Raw genomic sequence first — 16,117 nt, forward strand, 5'->3', positions numbered from 1 at the left:
GCCACAGAAAAAACAACAACCTTATTCTCCCACACAATTTCCTCAGCAGTATTTTGAAAACCAGTGTCTGACCATCTACAGATACATGTTGTACTAAAAAAATCACTAATTTCTCCTAACTGGCTTGCTGACTATAATAAACCATGTTGATGAATACCGACAAATAAAAAGAACTGGGTGTGTGTTCCATGTAACGAAAACAATCATCCCGTTTCAGTCCCTTTGAAGAGGATTTCAGTCCGCAAGAAGAGGGATTCAATCGCAGTTGCCAATGGCAGAAGCGGCAGTATTCCTTCGTAGTTCACCCTACGAAACTTTGCTGCTGATACTGTTGCTTCTTTACTTCTTCTTCCACTACTACTACTACTACTTCTACTGCCACTACTCGTACTACTACTTCTACTACCACTACTACTACTACCACCACCACCACCACTACTACTACTACTACTACCACTACTACTACCACCACCACCACCACTACTACTACTACTACTACCACTACCACTACTACTACTACCACTACTACTACTACTCATTCTCATCCCAGAGACGCCAGTATTCTCCCCTCCACTAGACCTTGAGTGGTGGTCTGGACGCTAGTCATTCGGAGGAGACGATAAGCCGGGATCCCGTGTGCAGCTCGCCCTTTGCACACGTAAAAGAACCAGCAGCAACAAAAAGGTTATCCCTGGGAAAAATTCTGTAGCAAAATCTACCTCGATAGGAAAACAAATATATATGTATTCTTCTTCGTCTTCTTCTTCCTCCTCTTCTTCTTCTCCTGTCTTCTTCTTCCTCCATATTCTATCCTTCTTCTTTCCTTTTCCTTCTTCATCATCTTCTTACGTCTTCCTTCCCCCCTTTTTATCTTCCTCCTCACCATCCTTCTTCCTCTTCCTTCTCCCGCACCTCTCCCCCCCCCCCCCCACCCCCGCGGCCCCATCCCCACCCCACCCCTTTCTTTTTTGTCTTTCATCTTCTGTTCCCTTCCTCATCCTCATCCTCCTCCTTTTTTTTTCTTTTTTTTTTAACGAATTTCCTCCCCTTATGAAATGGAAGTAGTGTGCAAGGAAGAAAGGTGGCTAGAAGTCAAGACAGAGAAACGAGTCCACTTTATCTTCCTCCGGAAGCCTGGCCCTGACAAGTGACGAAGTGATGATATACCGTAGAGTCGAGTTTAACTCTCTCCATACGAACGGCGAAAGAGACGACGCTAACAGCGTTTCACCCCAAATACCATCATCAAAATATTGCAAGCGGAAGGCTCTTATACTGAAGAGGTGAATGTTGACAAAGAATACCACAATTCTGACAACGGAAGCTGAAGGTTTGGTCATTCAGACACCCACTGGACATCCGAGGGGTCTGTGTAGAGGAGAAGAGAGGACTGGCTGTACTGAGTGAGTTAACGACCTATCAGCAATAAGCCCTTAACCCTTTCACCGCCAGTCAGTTTAGAGTACAAAATTCCCTTGTGCTATAAACACAGAAAAGACAGTGTCTAAGAATTACTGGGGATTCCCCCCTGCGATGTATAGAAGATATGGCCTATCCTACCACCGAACATTAAGAGCAGTAGGTTCATGGATAACAGACCAATGATCTGGGCCCGTATGCACGTCAAACCCGATTATCTTATTCGCGTTTAGGGCTTAAACGCGGTTAGCTATTCGGAGCTTAAACGCGATTAGCCCCTCTCCGCAGTCGGATAGCTTATGCGTTCTGACGTACATACCAAAATCTGCGGCCTATCCACCCGAATAGGCGCTATTCGCGGATAGCCCTCTATCCGGATCGACGTGCATACGGGCCCTGGTCACCTTTCAGTGACATGGGTCCTCTACCTCGCCTGTGCATAAATGAGAGCTTGGCGGTGAAAGGGTTAAGGTCAAGTTGTTCTGGACAGATTCTGTCCGGCAGTAGTCGTTCGGTGGTTAAATATGTTCAATGCTGTGGCACTGCAAGCGAAACTGCTGAACATTATTTATAATTTTGTCAAGACTTTCATATGGCTCGGGCAAACACAATCTTAAATCTATCTCCAAACTACATTCACGTTAAAACTCTGTTGCATGGAGATCCTGTTATCCAAAATCATACAAATATATTCATATTTCAAACTGTTCACCAGTTTATCTCCAGTTCAAAATAGATTTTAGCATAGAAAGTATTGTGAAGAAAGGGTACAACATGATTCTATTCGTAAAATATATGTTGGATTTATTTGACTGACCAAATATTTGAAAAAAGTTGAATGGATTGGCCAATGATCTGTCAGAATTCCTCCTCTCCCCTCTGTTCCCCCTCCCCTACCACCTTTTACCCACCATTCTTCTAAATTTTCTTCTTCTTCTTCTTCGTTTTTTTTTCCTTCGTGTTTTTCTTCTATCAGCTCAATTACTCTGGTGATAATAAATTTAATCTCATGTTAATATTGATATTAGCATTATTTTACTGTATTATGTACTGTTTGTTTATTTGTTTTATTTCATTATTTCATTACTTACTGTTTATGAATGTTATTTGATACAATTGATAATATGGTTCATCAGCCGTCATGATAAATTTGAAGTGCAACGTTGTGAGCACAGTATAAGCTTTAAGCTTGTTGATGCTCTTTTGTCATTCATTGCATTGTAATCATGCGTATTGTTGAATAATTAAAGATTATCTAAACCAATGCTGTGGTCCGTTAGATGATGACTATGGTGACCGTATATAATACATAAGGCCCGATGCGAAGCGAGAGAGAGGGTATGGGATGGACAGGGAGGGGAGACCACTGACTAAAAATACATGTATTTTTAGATCAGTGAGAGGAGACAGAGAGACGAGCAGACAGAGAGGCGAGGATATACAGACAGGGAGACAAACAGAATGAAAGACACGGGCACAGACCGAGAGAGAGAGAGGAAGAAAGAGAGAGAGAGACAAGAGACAAACAGACCGACAGACACAGAAAAATACGGACGGACAGAGAGAGAGAGAGAGAGAGAGAGAGGCGAGAAAATAAGACAATAAAGAAACAAGAAGGAAAAAAAAAAGAATCAGAAGGGGTGGTGTGGGTGTGTTGAACGAACAGGGTGGTTGGTGGTGGTGGTGAAGGAGGTGGAGATGGTCATGATTAACATTGATGTGGAGATAGAAAGAAGGGGTCCAGGCAGAGGGTGCAGGCGGTGGCAGTCGATGATTACTGTAGATGTCTTATCTCGCATGCGTCAGTGTGCACTCAGGGCGGTGTATTGTGAACGAGTAAGACCCTATGACCAGGGGAGCGAAACACATGGCAGCCAGGATATGAAATTGAATCCGCCACGTTCTGATCAGCTGTGACGGTCTGATTGTTTTGCCGTTGATCATACACACAAACACACGCACGCATGTACGCACTCACACAGACACACGCACGCACACATATACACACACACACATTTATTTTGATCCGGCAACTGTGGACAAAGATTAAAACTATCAAAAATAATGAAATATTTTTTTCATGCTTTTCAGTGTGGTGTAACGAACATAGGCTTTGTCCGAACGTAGTGAACTAACTCTCTCTCTCCTCTCTCTCTCCTCTCTCTCTCTCTCCTTCTCTCTCTCAGCTCTTGATCCTGCTTCACATGCCCTTCTTGCTTACACAAACAATACCTGAGTACTCAATGAGTGTGTTTTATTTCGCTCCTCAAACCAAATTAAATGCTCAATGAAAAATGTCAGGTCTCATATTTGCACACCACCCTGCAACATTAAAAAAAAACCCACAAAAACCCACTTCAATACCAAACACCAATAAAATCATTAAACAGCATAAAAATTCCTTCAATGATTTCTAATGAAATCACCTTATCAACTGAAAGAGGAAAATACAAGCGAAAATTTTTTTTTAAAACACAAAAAAAACCCAGCTTTGTAGCAAGCAATCACAGATATCACTTAAGAAAATATCACTTCAGGTATGCAGAAAGTGGAAACACATATACACAGACACACACACAGAGACAATATATAAAAATACATATATATATATATATATATAAAATAAAAGGAGCAAGGTGACAGACATTCATCTGCTAAGACAGCATTCATGAGGGTCTAGTTTCAATTTTTCTCCCAAGTTTGACAGGAAAATCAAACTGAGCATTGATTCTGGTCATTCGGATGAGATGATAAACCAAGGTCTGTGTGGAGCACGCTCTTGGCGCACTGAAAAAAAGAGTCCATGGCAACAGAAGTGTTGTCCTCTGGCAACTACCATCTACCGCCTTCGCACAGGACACTGCAAGCACCTCCGAGCACACCTGAAGAGGACTGGAGTGGCAGCCACATCCCTATGTGATTGCGGCCAGGCTGACCAGACCCCATCCCATATTCTCCAAGACAGCCCCCTGTATGAGAAGATGCGGCAGCAGTCCTGGCCTGGGGGTGCTGACCTCAACACCAAGCTCTAGGGGACGGCAGCTGATCTTCATCGGACGTCTGAGTTTGTGGCATCCCTCGGACTTCGACCCTGACTGCGTAGCTGTCGAACGCAAAGAAGAAGAAGTCCTCTGGCAAAATTGTGTAAAAGAGGTCCACTCTGATAGGTACACAATATATATCCACGCACTCAAGGCCTGACAAGCGCGTTCGGTTATGCTGCTGTCAGGCATCTGCCTAGCAGATGTGGTGTAATGTATACTGTATTCATCCGAACGCAGTGACAACTTGAGAAATTGAAACTGATATATATACAGAGAGAGAGAGAGAGAGAGAATTATTTACACACACACACACACACACACACACACAAACTGAGGCAGTACACAAGAATGTATGGACAATAGAACAATCCACCACTACTGATCCCACCTACAACTTCATTGATGAACAACCAGGATAACAACGCAATCTGTACAGTTTTGTTAAGATCATCTTTCTCTGGCCTTGAATTACTATCGTGCCCACATGACAAAGTTAACACGCTTTGGGTTTAACATGTCATCATTTTTCTATATAATCACTTTTCATTGATGTTTTCTTCCGGCAGAAAAATGTTTAATGCAGAAGTGAATTCAAAATGTGAATCCAGAAAAAATGAAAGCAAGAAAGCAATCATAAACTTTAAATTTCAAATTCATTTTGTTGTTGTAAGCACAGAAGTTTTGCTGCAAGAATGGCAGTCTATTAATCATTAAACTGAATAACATTCAGGTTGGTTTTTGCTGTTGTCCTTTCTGGTTAAACGTTTGAAGCAGAAGTCAAATATGATAAGAGAGAGAAAACAAGAGAGAGAGAGAGAATACTTGTGTTTGACGTGTTAAAGTCCCATGATCTTAAGCGCAAGCTGGGCATGGCATGACTGAAGATTTAATACATCATTTTAGATAACACCAAATGCAAGCAAATTCTTCTTATGAGGAAGCCAATAATTTTCTTAAGTCTCAAGTCACAATGGTGGTACACTTCAGTGGTAACACTGGCCTTCCTTACCTGTGTGTTTTCTTTTTCTTTCACACTGTCAAGACAGACACAGGCACACACACACACACACACACACACACACACACACACACATAAGCAAACTACTCACATAATGACTTATTTGCTTAATCTATCAACCCCCAAATACACCCCCACCCCCCAGCCCCCCCACCCCCATCTCTCTCTCTCTCTCTCTCTCTCTCTCTCTCGATGCCAAGGGAACACACTGTCTCCATAGCCTCTATATTTACAATGTATGTGTGTGTGTGTGTGTGTGTGTGTGTGTGTGTGTGTGTGGTGTTCATTCACACACGTGTTAAGAGAAACAACTCCCATAAGAAACAAAAAGATGCTGCTGCAACAGCTATCTCCCTTTACATAAACAAGAGAAACTACTCGAGTAACAGATGCAAAGAAAATATTGCAACAGTTATCTCCCTTTTTGTGAGGTCTGCACCCAAAATACCTTTTTCAAAAAAAAAAAAAAAAAAAAAAAAAAAAAAAAAATCTGCTCTGTCACAGACCAAAAACGGTATGTTTCTTTTCTTTATAATGCATTCTCCTTATAAAGTCACAAAAAATATCAAAACTGGTGATGCACAGTTAAATGCTGTAGTTCCATCTCATATCTTTAAAAGGGACTTGTGCAACATATAAGCTGCACAAAACAAAGAACAAATAAATGTTGTTGTTCCACCTTAAAAACATCTTACAGGGGACTTGTAAGTTATATCAGCTGTCCACAACAACACAGTCTTCAACAAATGAGCCTCACATTCATCTCTGAGGCATATTCAATCCAAAACAACCAACCAGTCAAAAACGAGAGACTCCATGACACACCAGTCAAATCAAAATCACTATGGACAAGCTGACCATAAAGGGGCCATTTCAAAGCTGCCAACAATGCAATTATGAAACACAAACCATACCATTCAGGGCGTTCTGCTGCTGCATTCCCGTGTGAAAACACAAACAAGCAAAACTGAAATTTACACGACAGTGCTAAGAGATTCTTATCTTGAAAACTCTGCCAACACCACCACTTTCATTTCAAGAGATCAGAAATGAGCTATCACTTTGACATTATTGTCTTGAAAATTCAGCTGCGGAAATAACACAACCATTGAAGACATTTCACTTTAGTTCCAAAAAGTCACACTGCATATTTATGCCCACATGCATGCCCAAACAGTCTACAGATATCATTTAATCAGAGTACAGATCTTACTACCAGAAGATAACAAAACTGAAGAAAATGTGTAAATTGGTATATGAAAAAAAAGAAAAAAAAAAAGAACACAACCACAAAAAACAATCACACACACACAAACAAACATCTACATTCCCCATCTCTCCCAAATTACACACGCACACACGCACGTGCACGTGCACACGCACAAACAAACATCTCCACTCTTCTCTCATCTAACGTAAGTTTCACTGAAAAGATGTTAAACTGAAGGACAACAAGGAGGAGGACTACCTCAGTCCTTCAGCCATCCATGACAAAATCCACCTTTTCTGCCACCCTCTTACACCCAGTGACGGAGAACAATCGAGTGTCCGGCGGGTAGAAAACCAGTTCATCCAGCACCTCTTGTACAATATCCTCTGGGATGTCCTCGACTCTAGAGTAGTATTTCTTGCTCACCAACGCGTCACGGATGCAGTGACGGATGTGTGTACGCTGCAGGGGTAGGAAGGGGATGTAAGCTGTCACCAGATGGCTTCCGATCAGCTCGCTGTGCCAGAGGCCTCCTGGAGAGAGAGATAATGCAATTTTGTATTGTATGTATCATAGTAAGGCATGTTCAACAATGACCATCAGAACAGAAGAGACAACAACTGCTGTACTAACTATCTGGGCGAGAATTTGATAGTGGAGATGTGCCCAAGTTACATCCCCACTCTCTCAATCAACAGGGCTTTCAGACCGTCAGCGTTGCAATGGCTTCCTAAGGCTAACCAGCCCCTAAGGCTGCAGCACTAACAGCCTGAGCAATCTTGCCTCCTAAGTTTAGAATCATAGTCCTTCACAAAAGACTAAGCAGTAGATGAATTCCTACTGCAGTGGAGAAACCACTGATCATGCAGCTCTCACTTTGCTGTCGGCACATCTGGAAGCTTATGATAATCTCTGAAACATTCGCTGTCACTTTGTCCATCCTACTGCACAGGGCTGTATCAGAGACTGCCAAACTATATTTTTTAAAAAAATTTAAAAAAAAAAATAATAATAATAATAATAATAAAAGACCACGTTAGACACGAAACCCTGACACATCTGAAAATAAAATCTGAAAAGAAAATTGCAAAGCAACACAGTTCAGGACATATCATCTCAACCATCAAACTCATTAAGGCAAATCAATCCATTGTGTGGGTGGAACTAGAAGAAATGAGGGGATGAACATTAAATATCAAAGACACTTCCCTTGAAGACATATTATGGGTTTGTGCCTCTGTACCTCAACCTGATTTCTTGTATGCCAACTGAAGGGAACAAGTGTGTTGATGCTGTGTGCCTTTACTAAAGTATAAACTGCTGAATTAATTTGTTATTTATTCAGCTGCAATGTCAAACAGTTCTTCTATGAAGTGATAAAGCGTTGGACTTTCAATCTGAGAGTCCCAGTCATGTCGACTGGTGGGTAAAAGGTGGAGATTTTTCCAATCTCCCAGGTCAACAGACCTGCTAGTGCCTGAACCCCCTTCGTGTGTACACGCATGCAGAATATCAAATATGCAGGTTAAAGATACCTTAATCCATGTCAGTGTTCGGTGGGTGATGGAAAAACATGAGCATGATCAGCATGTACCCTCCCTAAAACGGAGTATGGCTGCCTACATGGCGGGGGTAGAAACTGTCATGCATGTAAAAGCCCACTCAAGCACATGAGTGAACATGTGAGTTGCAGCCCATGAATGATCATGAAAAAAGCCTAATGTTTAACAAGATGAAAAAAAGATCATTCATTCACTTACAAAATAACACTTAACTCTCTCCATACGAACGGCGAAAGAAACGACGTTAACAGCGTTTCATCCCAATTACCATCATCAAAATATTGCAAGCAGAAGGCTCTTATATTGAAGAGGTGAATGTTGACAAAGAATACCACAGTTCTGATGACGGAAGCTAAAGGTTGGGTCATTGAGACACCCACTGGACATCCGAGGGGTCTGTGTAGAGGAGAAGAGAGGACTGGCCGTACTGAGTGAGTTAAATCAGCCAGCCAGTTTTACATATTTACATGTGTTATAAGACATGTTTTCTTATGTGGTCTACATCAGTTTTATTCATAAAGCTCTTGTGATGCATAATTATCTTCATAAATGTTCTGGAGTGATTGCTCTACACACATTTAGCTGATCTCATAGTTTAGCGTCAGTGACATGTGGTTTTTCTTACCTCGTCAGCATAAACTTTATTACTTTAGTTACTGTGTTGCATATTTTTCATGAATGTTCATGTTCTAAAAGTGATTGTGTTTTGTTCTGTTTAATGTTATTATGTACACAAGCCAAAAGACGAATTTGTCCATTTTCAGACAATAAAGTTGTATCTTATGTACTTTTTTTTTCCTCAAGGCCAGATTAAACACGAGGAGTTACACTGCTGGTCAGGCATCTGCTTAGCAGATGTGGTGTAGCGTATATGGATTTGTCCGAATGCAGTGACGCTTCCTTCGGTAACTTAACTAACTTATTTACTCCTTCATTAAGTCACTTAAAAAGAATGTGTTTTTAAATCATCATAAATCCTACGAAAAAAAAATCTCTTTGTGTACACCAGATTCTACTACTGGAATAATAGACCCACATCTCACCTGAGTTGAGAGCTGCTTTGGAAAGAGTTGCTTCCACCTCCTTGAGCTGGATTTCCTCACGCTGTCTTCCCTTTGTCAGCTGTTCCTGAATATATTTTGTTATTTCGTTTGCTCCAGAGTTGCTGAGGACACACAAAACTCCACATCAACCCGTAATGCTTCCACACTGCTTTTTTTTTTTTGCGATTATTTGTTTTTCTTTTGTGCAGCTTCCACACTACTTTCTTCATGATCACTGTTTTTCTCACTTGCAGATGTGTGCACATGTGTGTGTGTGTGTGTGTGTGTGTGTGTGTGTGTGTGTGTGATTCAAAGTGATGTCTAGATCTATTTATGCATCTTGGCTTAAATTACATATGTACAATTACAATACCAAAAGAACAATCTTTGTACATTACTTCAGAAAGACCTATGTAATAATGTAGAAATGTGTATAATCACCTGCAAAATGATTTTTCATGATATTATGAAAAAAATTGTAAGCCAAAGATAGGATTTTAAAAAAATGATGATAACAAAATAAAATGTTAAACTCCACATCAGTACTACAACAATTTAGAGTAAACATATCTGGACCACCAGCAAAGAAAATGACAAGTTTCAAAGTTAAAACAGCACTCATTATATAATTAGCCTTTGCTACCTGCATGTATTGGTCTTTCTGTTGTTGTTTTTTCCAGATGTCCTTCTGTTGGTTTTTCAACATAAGTTTCCTTTCATTCCTCTAAACATGGTTCATAACCCCAAATATATATACCAACATCCACAGATTATACTCCTCCATACCTATGCTGAAATGATCTAGTTTTGTCTTGTAGTTTTGCTCTAGCAGACTGTGGACTTCATAACCTACTCTGGACTGCCCGTCTGAACATGGCCTGGAAACGCTGAAGAAGTCTTCTAGTTCACTATGGACTTTGGCCAGCACAAGGATTGTATTGTACTGCATTACTGTTTTTGTCACAACAGATTCCTTTGTGTGGAATTCTGGCTGCTCTACCCAGGGACAGCGTGTCAACACACTGAGAGCACCACCCTTTTTTTTTGTTTTTTGTTTCTGCCTGCAAGTTTATTTTGTTTTCCTATCGTTGTGGATTTTTCTACACAATTTTGCCAGGGACAACCCTTTTGTTGCCATGTGCTAAGTGCATGCTGTACATGGGACCTCGGTTTATTGATTCATCCGAATGACTAGCGTCCAGACCACCACTCAAGGTCTAGTGGAGGGGGAGAAAATACTGGCGATTGTGGGATTCCAACCAGTGTGCTCAGATTCTCTCACTTCACTTCCTGAGCAGACGTGTTGCCTCCAGGCCAACACTCAGCACTGCAGCAACCCTAAAAATAACTGTGGTACCATTGGTCAAGGAATGTAAACAACCATCCCCTCCCACACTGATAGCACCACTCTCTTTATCTCTGCCCCTTTCCTTGCCGGCAGTGACTGCTCACGCCACTTCCACCCTGACTCTCTTTCTGTGTAGACCTCTCTGTATTGTGGCCACCAACAGCTGAATAGAATAAAGTGTTTGCAAGTCCTACCAGTGTTCTCTTTGGATGTAATGAACAAACCTTACAACAATATGTTAGTATTATCATAATTACCAAGCTCATGAATATCCATCTGTCACCAAATGCCACCAAAATTAGCTTCAGCCTTCTTTGACCCACATCAAAACACAAAATGTTTTCTTTCTTTTTTTTTTTTTCTTTTTTGTTTGTTTGTTTTTTGTTGATGTTTTTTTGTTTGTTTGTTTGTTTGTGTGTGTTTTGTTTTATTTTATTGACTCACTTGTGTAAACAAAGTGAGTCTATGTTTTAACCCAGAATTCAGTTGTCTGTGTGTGTGTGTGTGTGTGTGTGTGTGTGTCCGTGTGTCTGTGTGTCCGTGGTAAACTTTAACATTGACATTTTCTCTGCAAATACTTTGTCAGTTGACACCACATTTGGCATAAAAATAGGAAAAATTCAGTTTTTTCCAGTCATCTTGTTTAAAACAATATTGCACCTCTGGGATAAGCACAAAAATTTTTTTTTAAAAGAAGCCTAATTATATGCAAACTGCATTTACCGTTATATTTATATTTTTTGTATTCTCTAAACTTGGCACTTTAACCTCTTATTCTGACACAACAACTAGAGGAGTCATTATCATCATTTTTTGTTCAAACAGGAACTTCTTTTGCTAAGCATGGAATTTTTATTTATTTTGCAAACGTTTTGGTGCAGATAGTAAAAAAGGGAAATTACTCTGTAATTAATGCTAGGGGACATAATTTATCACAAGTGAGTCTTGAAGGCCTTGCCTCTCTTGTTTTGTTTTGTTTTGTTTTTGTCATCAATATGAAACACTGAAATGTGTTTTTCAAAAGTACTTCTGTTCAAGCGGAAATAATGGTTTCTGACAAGAATAACTGAAGCGCACTTGAACAAATGCAAGTTCTAGTACTTCTAGGCCACCACACCTTCACTCCACCTCCCCTACACCTTGAGCAGAGGTCTGGACTCGAATCATTTGATTGAAACTATAAACCAAGGTCCTGTATGCGTGTAGTATGCAGTTAACACATGTAAAACAACCCATGGCAACAAAAGAGTTGCCCCTGGCAAAATGGCAAAAATCTGGTGAAAAAAAATTCACTTGATAAGGAAACAAATACACTTGCAGGCAGAAAAAGGAAAAAAAAATATGTGAGTGGTGCTGCACTGATGCAACAATGCTCTCCCTGGAAAGAGTAGTCAGGATTTCACACAAAGAAGTCTGTTGTGACAAAGGAGTAATATAATACAATAACAAAAGGAAAAAGCTTCATGGCTCATGTGTGATTTCTGATTACAATCAAAACAGAAAATACTGGAGCTCACCACCAGAAAATGAGTCTTTGGTGAACCGAAAGTTGCTTGCTGGAAACAGAACAGTTCTATGTTAAGCAGCCCACATTGATCAGCATTTATTTCTTGATCCTAATATAGATCTGCCAAAGTTTAAAACCTTCCCGATCTACATCACAATGTTTTGGCTTTAAAAGATTGTAGACTGTGCACAAATTCTTCTCAATAAAATTCAGCAACTCTTTCGCTTCCTTTCAGCAATATGTTATCGTAAACAGTCACACATGCTTGCTACTGAATATTCATTAAATTGTTTTCAATCTCATATTTTCCAACACACACACATAGACAACTGAAACCCTGTGTAATGTTTGTAAAGACTCTCATGAGCCAAAATTACATTTAAAATGAGTCCTCTGCAGTTTCAAACTCATTATGATTATGTGTTTCGTGTATGAGTTCTTCCTGTCATACCTCAGAAACATAAATATGGCTTGGCGATAGTCCACTCCATTCAGCTGGGTGTGATGGTCCAGGTAAGGTTTGATGATGTCTATCAACCCCCTGGGCATTTTGTCAATCTCGTCAAAGATGAATAGTGATCGAGGGCATTTCTTCACATGTTCTTCTATCAGGAACTGCAAGTAATCCTGAACACACACATGCACGTACACACACATTATATGCATAAACACACAAGCACAAGCACACACATGCATACGCACTGCATGTTACAAAAAGGTAACAACTGTTCCACATTAGACAATGTAGTTAATTTGATTTACAAGCAAATTACAGATAAATCAGATTCCTCCACTTGATATTTTCAGATAATTTTTTCGACCACGCTCTTATCAATGTCCACAAGACTTTAGTATAGCTTTTTAATGCAGATGTGTCACATACATATATGAATAAGTGGACCCACTCTGATAAATCCTTCAAGCTGAATATATATACTATTCAAAACCCTTGACTGCTGAACTCTGATGAAATCTGACAGCAGTGGGGCATGAATTCCAGTGCAGTTACTACGTTTTGTGTTAATCAATGATGTAACTGATTTTTCCAAATGATGTAACTGATTTTACCAAAGAAAAATTTTGTTATGCAATCCCAAGAAGTCCAATTATATAGAATAGTGAAAGATATCCTGACCTGTAAGGTCTGTCTTATCTCATTGAGGTGAAAGCCCTTCGGGCTTTATGACAAGCAATCTCATAAGAAGCAGTCAAGGCCGGGTTGGAAATAAAAAAAAAAAGGAAACAAACCACCAACAATGAAAACAAGAACCACAAACAAGTCAAATTCTGAGACCAACACCCACACTTCTTCTTTGTTTCAGGGCTGCAACTCCCACGTTCACTTGTATGTACACGAGTGGGCTTTTATGTGTATGACCGTTTTAACCCCGCCATGTAGGCAGCCATACTCCATTTTGGGGGGTGTGCATGCTGGGTATAGTCTTGTTTCCATAACCCACCGAACGCTGATATATGGATTACAGGGTCTTTAACGTGCGTATTTAATCTTCTGCTTGCATATACACACAAAGGGGGTTCAGGCACAAGCAGGTCTGCACATATGTTGACCTGGGAGTTCGGAAAAATCTCCACCCTTTACCCACCTGGCACCGTTACCGAGATTCGAACCTAGGACCCTCAGAGTAAAAGGCCTACGCTTTGATCGATTGGCTATTGCACCCATCAACACCCAGTACATAAATCCTGAGTCTTAAAGAAGCCAGAAAGCACACCTTGTATTCTGTTAACCTGTGTTGATGAGGAAATTTTGCTGGGACCGAGATGAGATGCACATTCTCACTCTTCATTCCCTCTTTGTACAACCCTTCGGCGATGAGGCGGCTCACATGATTCTTGCCGGTCCCTGTGGGGCCATGAAGGGACAGCACCAAGGGTTTGCTTGGAGGAAGACTGATGCTGCGAACATGGCCCTTGATGTGACTGCGCACTGCTCGCTTCACCAGATGCTGTCCGTACAAGCGTTTTTCTAATTCCCTTTCCAGTTCTGAAAATTCAAAACAACTACAACAAAAGAATGGAAGAAAATGTGTTTCATATATTACCTAGTCTAGTCATTTGGATGAGACCATAAACAGAGGTCCCGTGTGCAGCATGCACTTGGTGCACTGAGAAAGATTCCATGGCAATGCGAGTGCTATCCTCTCGTAAAATTCTTTTGAAGAAATCCACTCTAGTAGGTACACATCTATATGCATGCACTCAAGGCCTGAATAAGCACATTGGGTTATGCTGCTGGTCAGGCATCTGCCTGGCAGATGTGGTGTAGTGTATATGGATTTGTTTGACCGCACAAACTGAAAATGATATAAAATTACCAAACAAATGGATGTCATTTAAAATTTATACAAAAAATTGAACACAGAGTAAAAAATAAAGACAACGAATTAAAGAGTCAATACATTTTATGGGTAAAGTATTATTTTAGCATCCCAGATTCGGTAAAAACCAAAGAAGAACAGAAAACCACCCGCTTTATTCAAAACCGAAACTAGCGTTAATGGGAAAATCCTATCGATATTTTTATCAGTGTCCCACACTGTGCACACATTGCCAAAATATTTACTGATTTGTTTAGTGTCGAGAGTCAAGCTATACTCTTCAAAGGTTTCTGTCGCAATTTTAAATGCTATAAAGCGACAAAATGTGGCATGCTGCTTCGACGAAAAATTAGAAGCTGTAAGTGGAGACTTACCTTCAGTATCTCTCTTTATCCAGTCGCCGGTGCAGCATTCGTAAAACTGGCAGTAGATAATTCCTGTTGTCGGGTTTTGTGCTAACACATTTCCAACATTGTCCCAAAATGTTTGCCCAAAGCACGACAATGTCGGTATGCATCCCACCAAGAAAAAGTACGACAGCTCTCTCATTGCTCCCAATCCCAGATTCAACTTTGTTTCCCAGAAAATGTTGACGACGGCTATCAAGGACAGTAATTCATTAATTGTAATGAAGCTGGAGTGTGTTCCCCTGTCTCAGTTTCCGGCGCGCTTAACAACGTTCGAGTTTTCTTCAGTTTTACGTCTATTCACTATAAGTGTTTTTAGACGGAAAGGAGTAAAGTAGTGTATAAAGGAAAGGGAATGCATGTGAATATTAGTGTAATAAAAAAACAAAAAAAAATAAATTAAAAAGTTCATGTTATGTATCAGAGGAAAAGTATATTATAAGAAAAAGTCTAAAGGGGTTGTGGTGTGTATTGAATGAGTTGTCATGGGAAGGAGAATATGTATATGCATATCAACAAGTATTAACCTACAATAATGTAAATATAAATAACAGTATTAAATATAATACATCAAAGGAGGATACCAACTGGACTGGAGTTTAAGACTTCTGAAAACATTCTAAGCAATGAATAATCATTCAAAATATTTTCAGTGGCAATGAATGAGTTGATGGGGGGCTTACAGTTATTTGCTTACCGCATATACATTTTATATTTTTAGAAAATTTTGTACGAAAGGCATTTAAACGAAGTCTATACATTAGACTTGTAATTTGTCTTGAATGTGCTGCTGGTGTCGAATTTAGAAAATGTTTGGGATTAGCTGCATTCTTTGTGTTTACACAACATTGGTAATATTGATTATTTGAATTCTTAAATCGATTTCTAGATACATTTTCTATACAGCTAATGCATTCATGTAGATCTAACTGGATGTCAAGTTGTATTGCGCCTTCAAAATTACGTGCTGCTCTTCAAGCTGCTTGGTCTACCCACTCATTTGAAGATATTCCACAGTGCGAAGGTACCGGGCCAACAGAAAGTTATTTTAATGCCCTGGTTTGTCAGTTGGTGAATAATATGTTTTATTTCCATTGTCATCTCAATTCGCTTCTTTGAATTTGGAGATTCTATAGCTTGTAATACTGACTTTGAGTCTGCACATAATAAAATTCCACTTGCAGTTTTCGGAATGTCTTAAAATACAATTTAAGGCCATA

General features: G+C 40.0%; 1 protein-coding gene across 2 annotated transcripts; it reads right to left on the reverse strand.

The window, feature by feature from the left end:
• Positions 1-3,553: 3,553 nt before the first annotated feature.
• Positions 3,554-15,081, reverse strand: LOC143283697 (torsin-1A-like). Of its 2 annotated transcripts, XM_076589937.1 has the most exons (6): positions 14,865-15,081; positions 13,885-14,156; positions 12,603-12,778; positions 9,297-9,418; positions 7,118-7,224; positions 3,554-4,522 (listed from the first exon to the last, which is right to left on the reverse strand). In XM_076589937.1, the coding sequence occupies exons 1-6, from the start codon at positions 15,037-15,039 to the stop codon at positions 4,469-4,471; spliced, it is 906 nt and encodes a 301-aa protein (XP_076446052.1). In that variant the 5' UTR covers positions 15,040-15,081; the 3' UTR covers positions 3,554-4,468. The 2 variants fall into 2 exon arrangements, with proteins under 2 accessions (XP_076446052.1, XP_076446051.1); XM_076589936.1 differs by lacking the exon at positions 3,554-4,522 and having other exon boundaries at positions 5,666-7,224.
• Between the last annotated feature and the right edge of the window lie 1,036 nt (positions 15,082-16,117).

Source organism: Babylonia areolata, chromosome 7 (genome assembly GCF_041734735.1).
Source record: "Babylonia areolata isolate BAREFJ2019XMU chromosome 7, ASM4173473v1, whole genome shotgun sequence".
NCBI lineage: Eukaryota > Metazoa > Mollusca > Gastropoda > Neogastropoda > Buccinidae > Babylonia > Babylonia areolata.

What these genes read in the sequence shown, in the direction of transcription:
- LOC143283697 (XM_076589936.1), bottom strand. Translation starts at nt 15,039, where the DNA reads ATGAGAGAGCTGTCGTACTTTTTCTTGGTGGGATGCATACCGACATTG. An exon ending in GCCATATTTATGTTTCTGAG is followed by an intron (nt 9,419 to 12,602) that starts GTATGACAGGAA and finishes GTGTGTCCTCAG; the next exon opens with CAACTCTGGAGCAAACGAAA. An exon ending in CAAAGCAGCTCTCAACTCAG is followed by an intron (nt 7,225 to 9,296) that starts GTGAGATGTGGG and finishes CTCTCTCTCCAG; the next exon opens with GAGGCCTCTGGCACAGCGAG.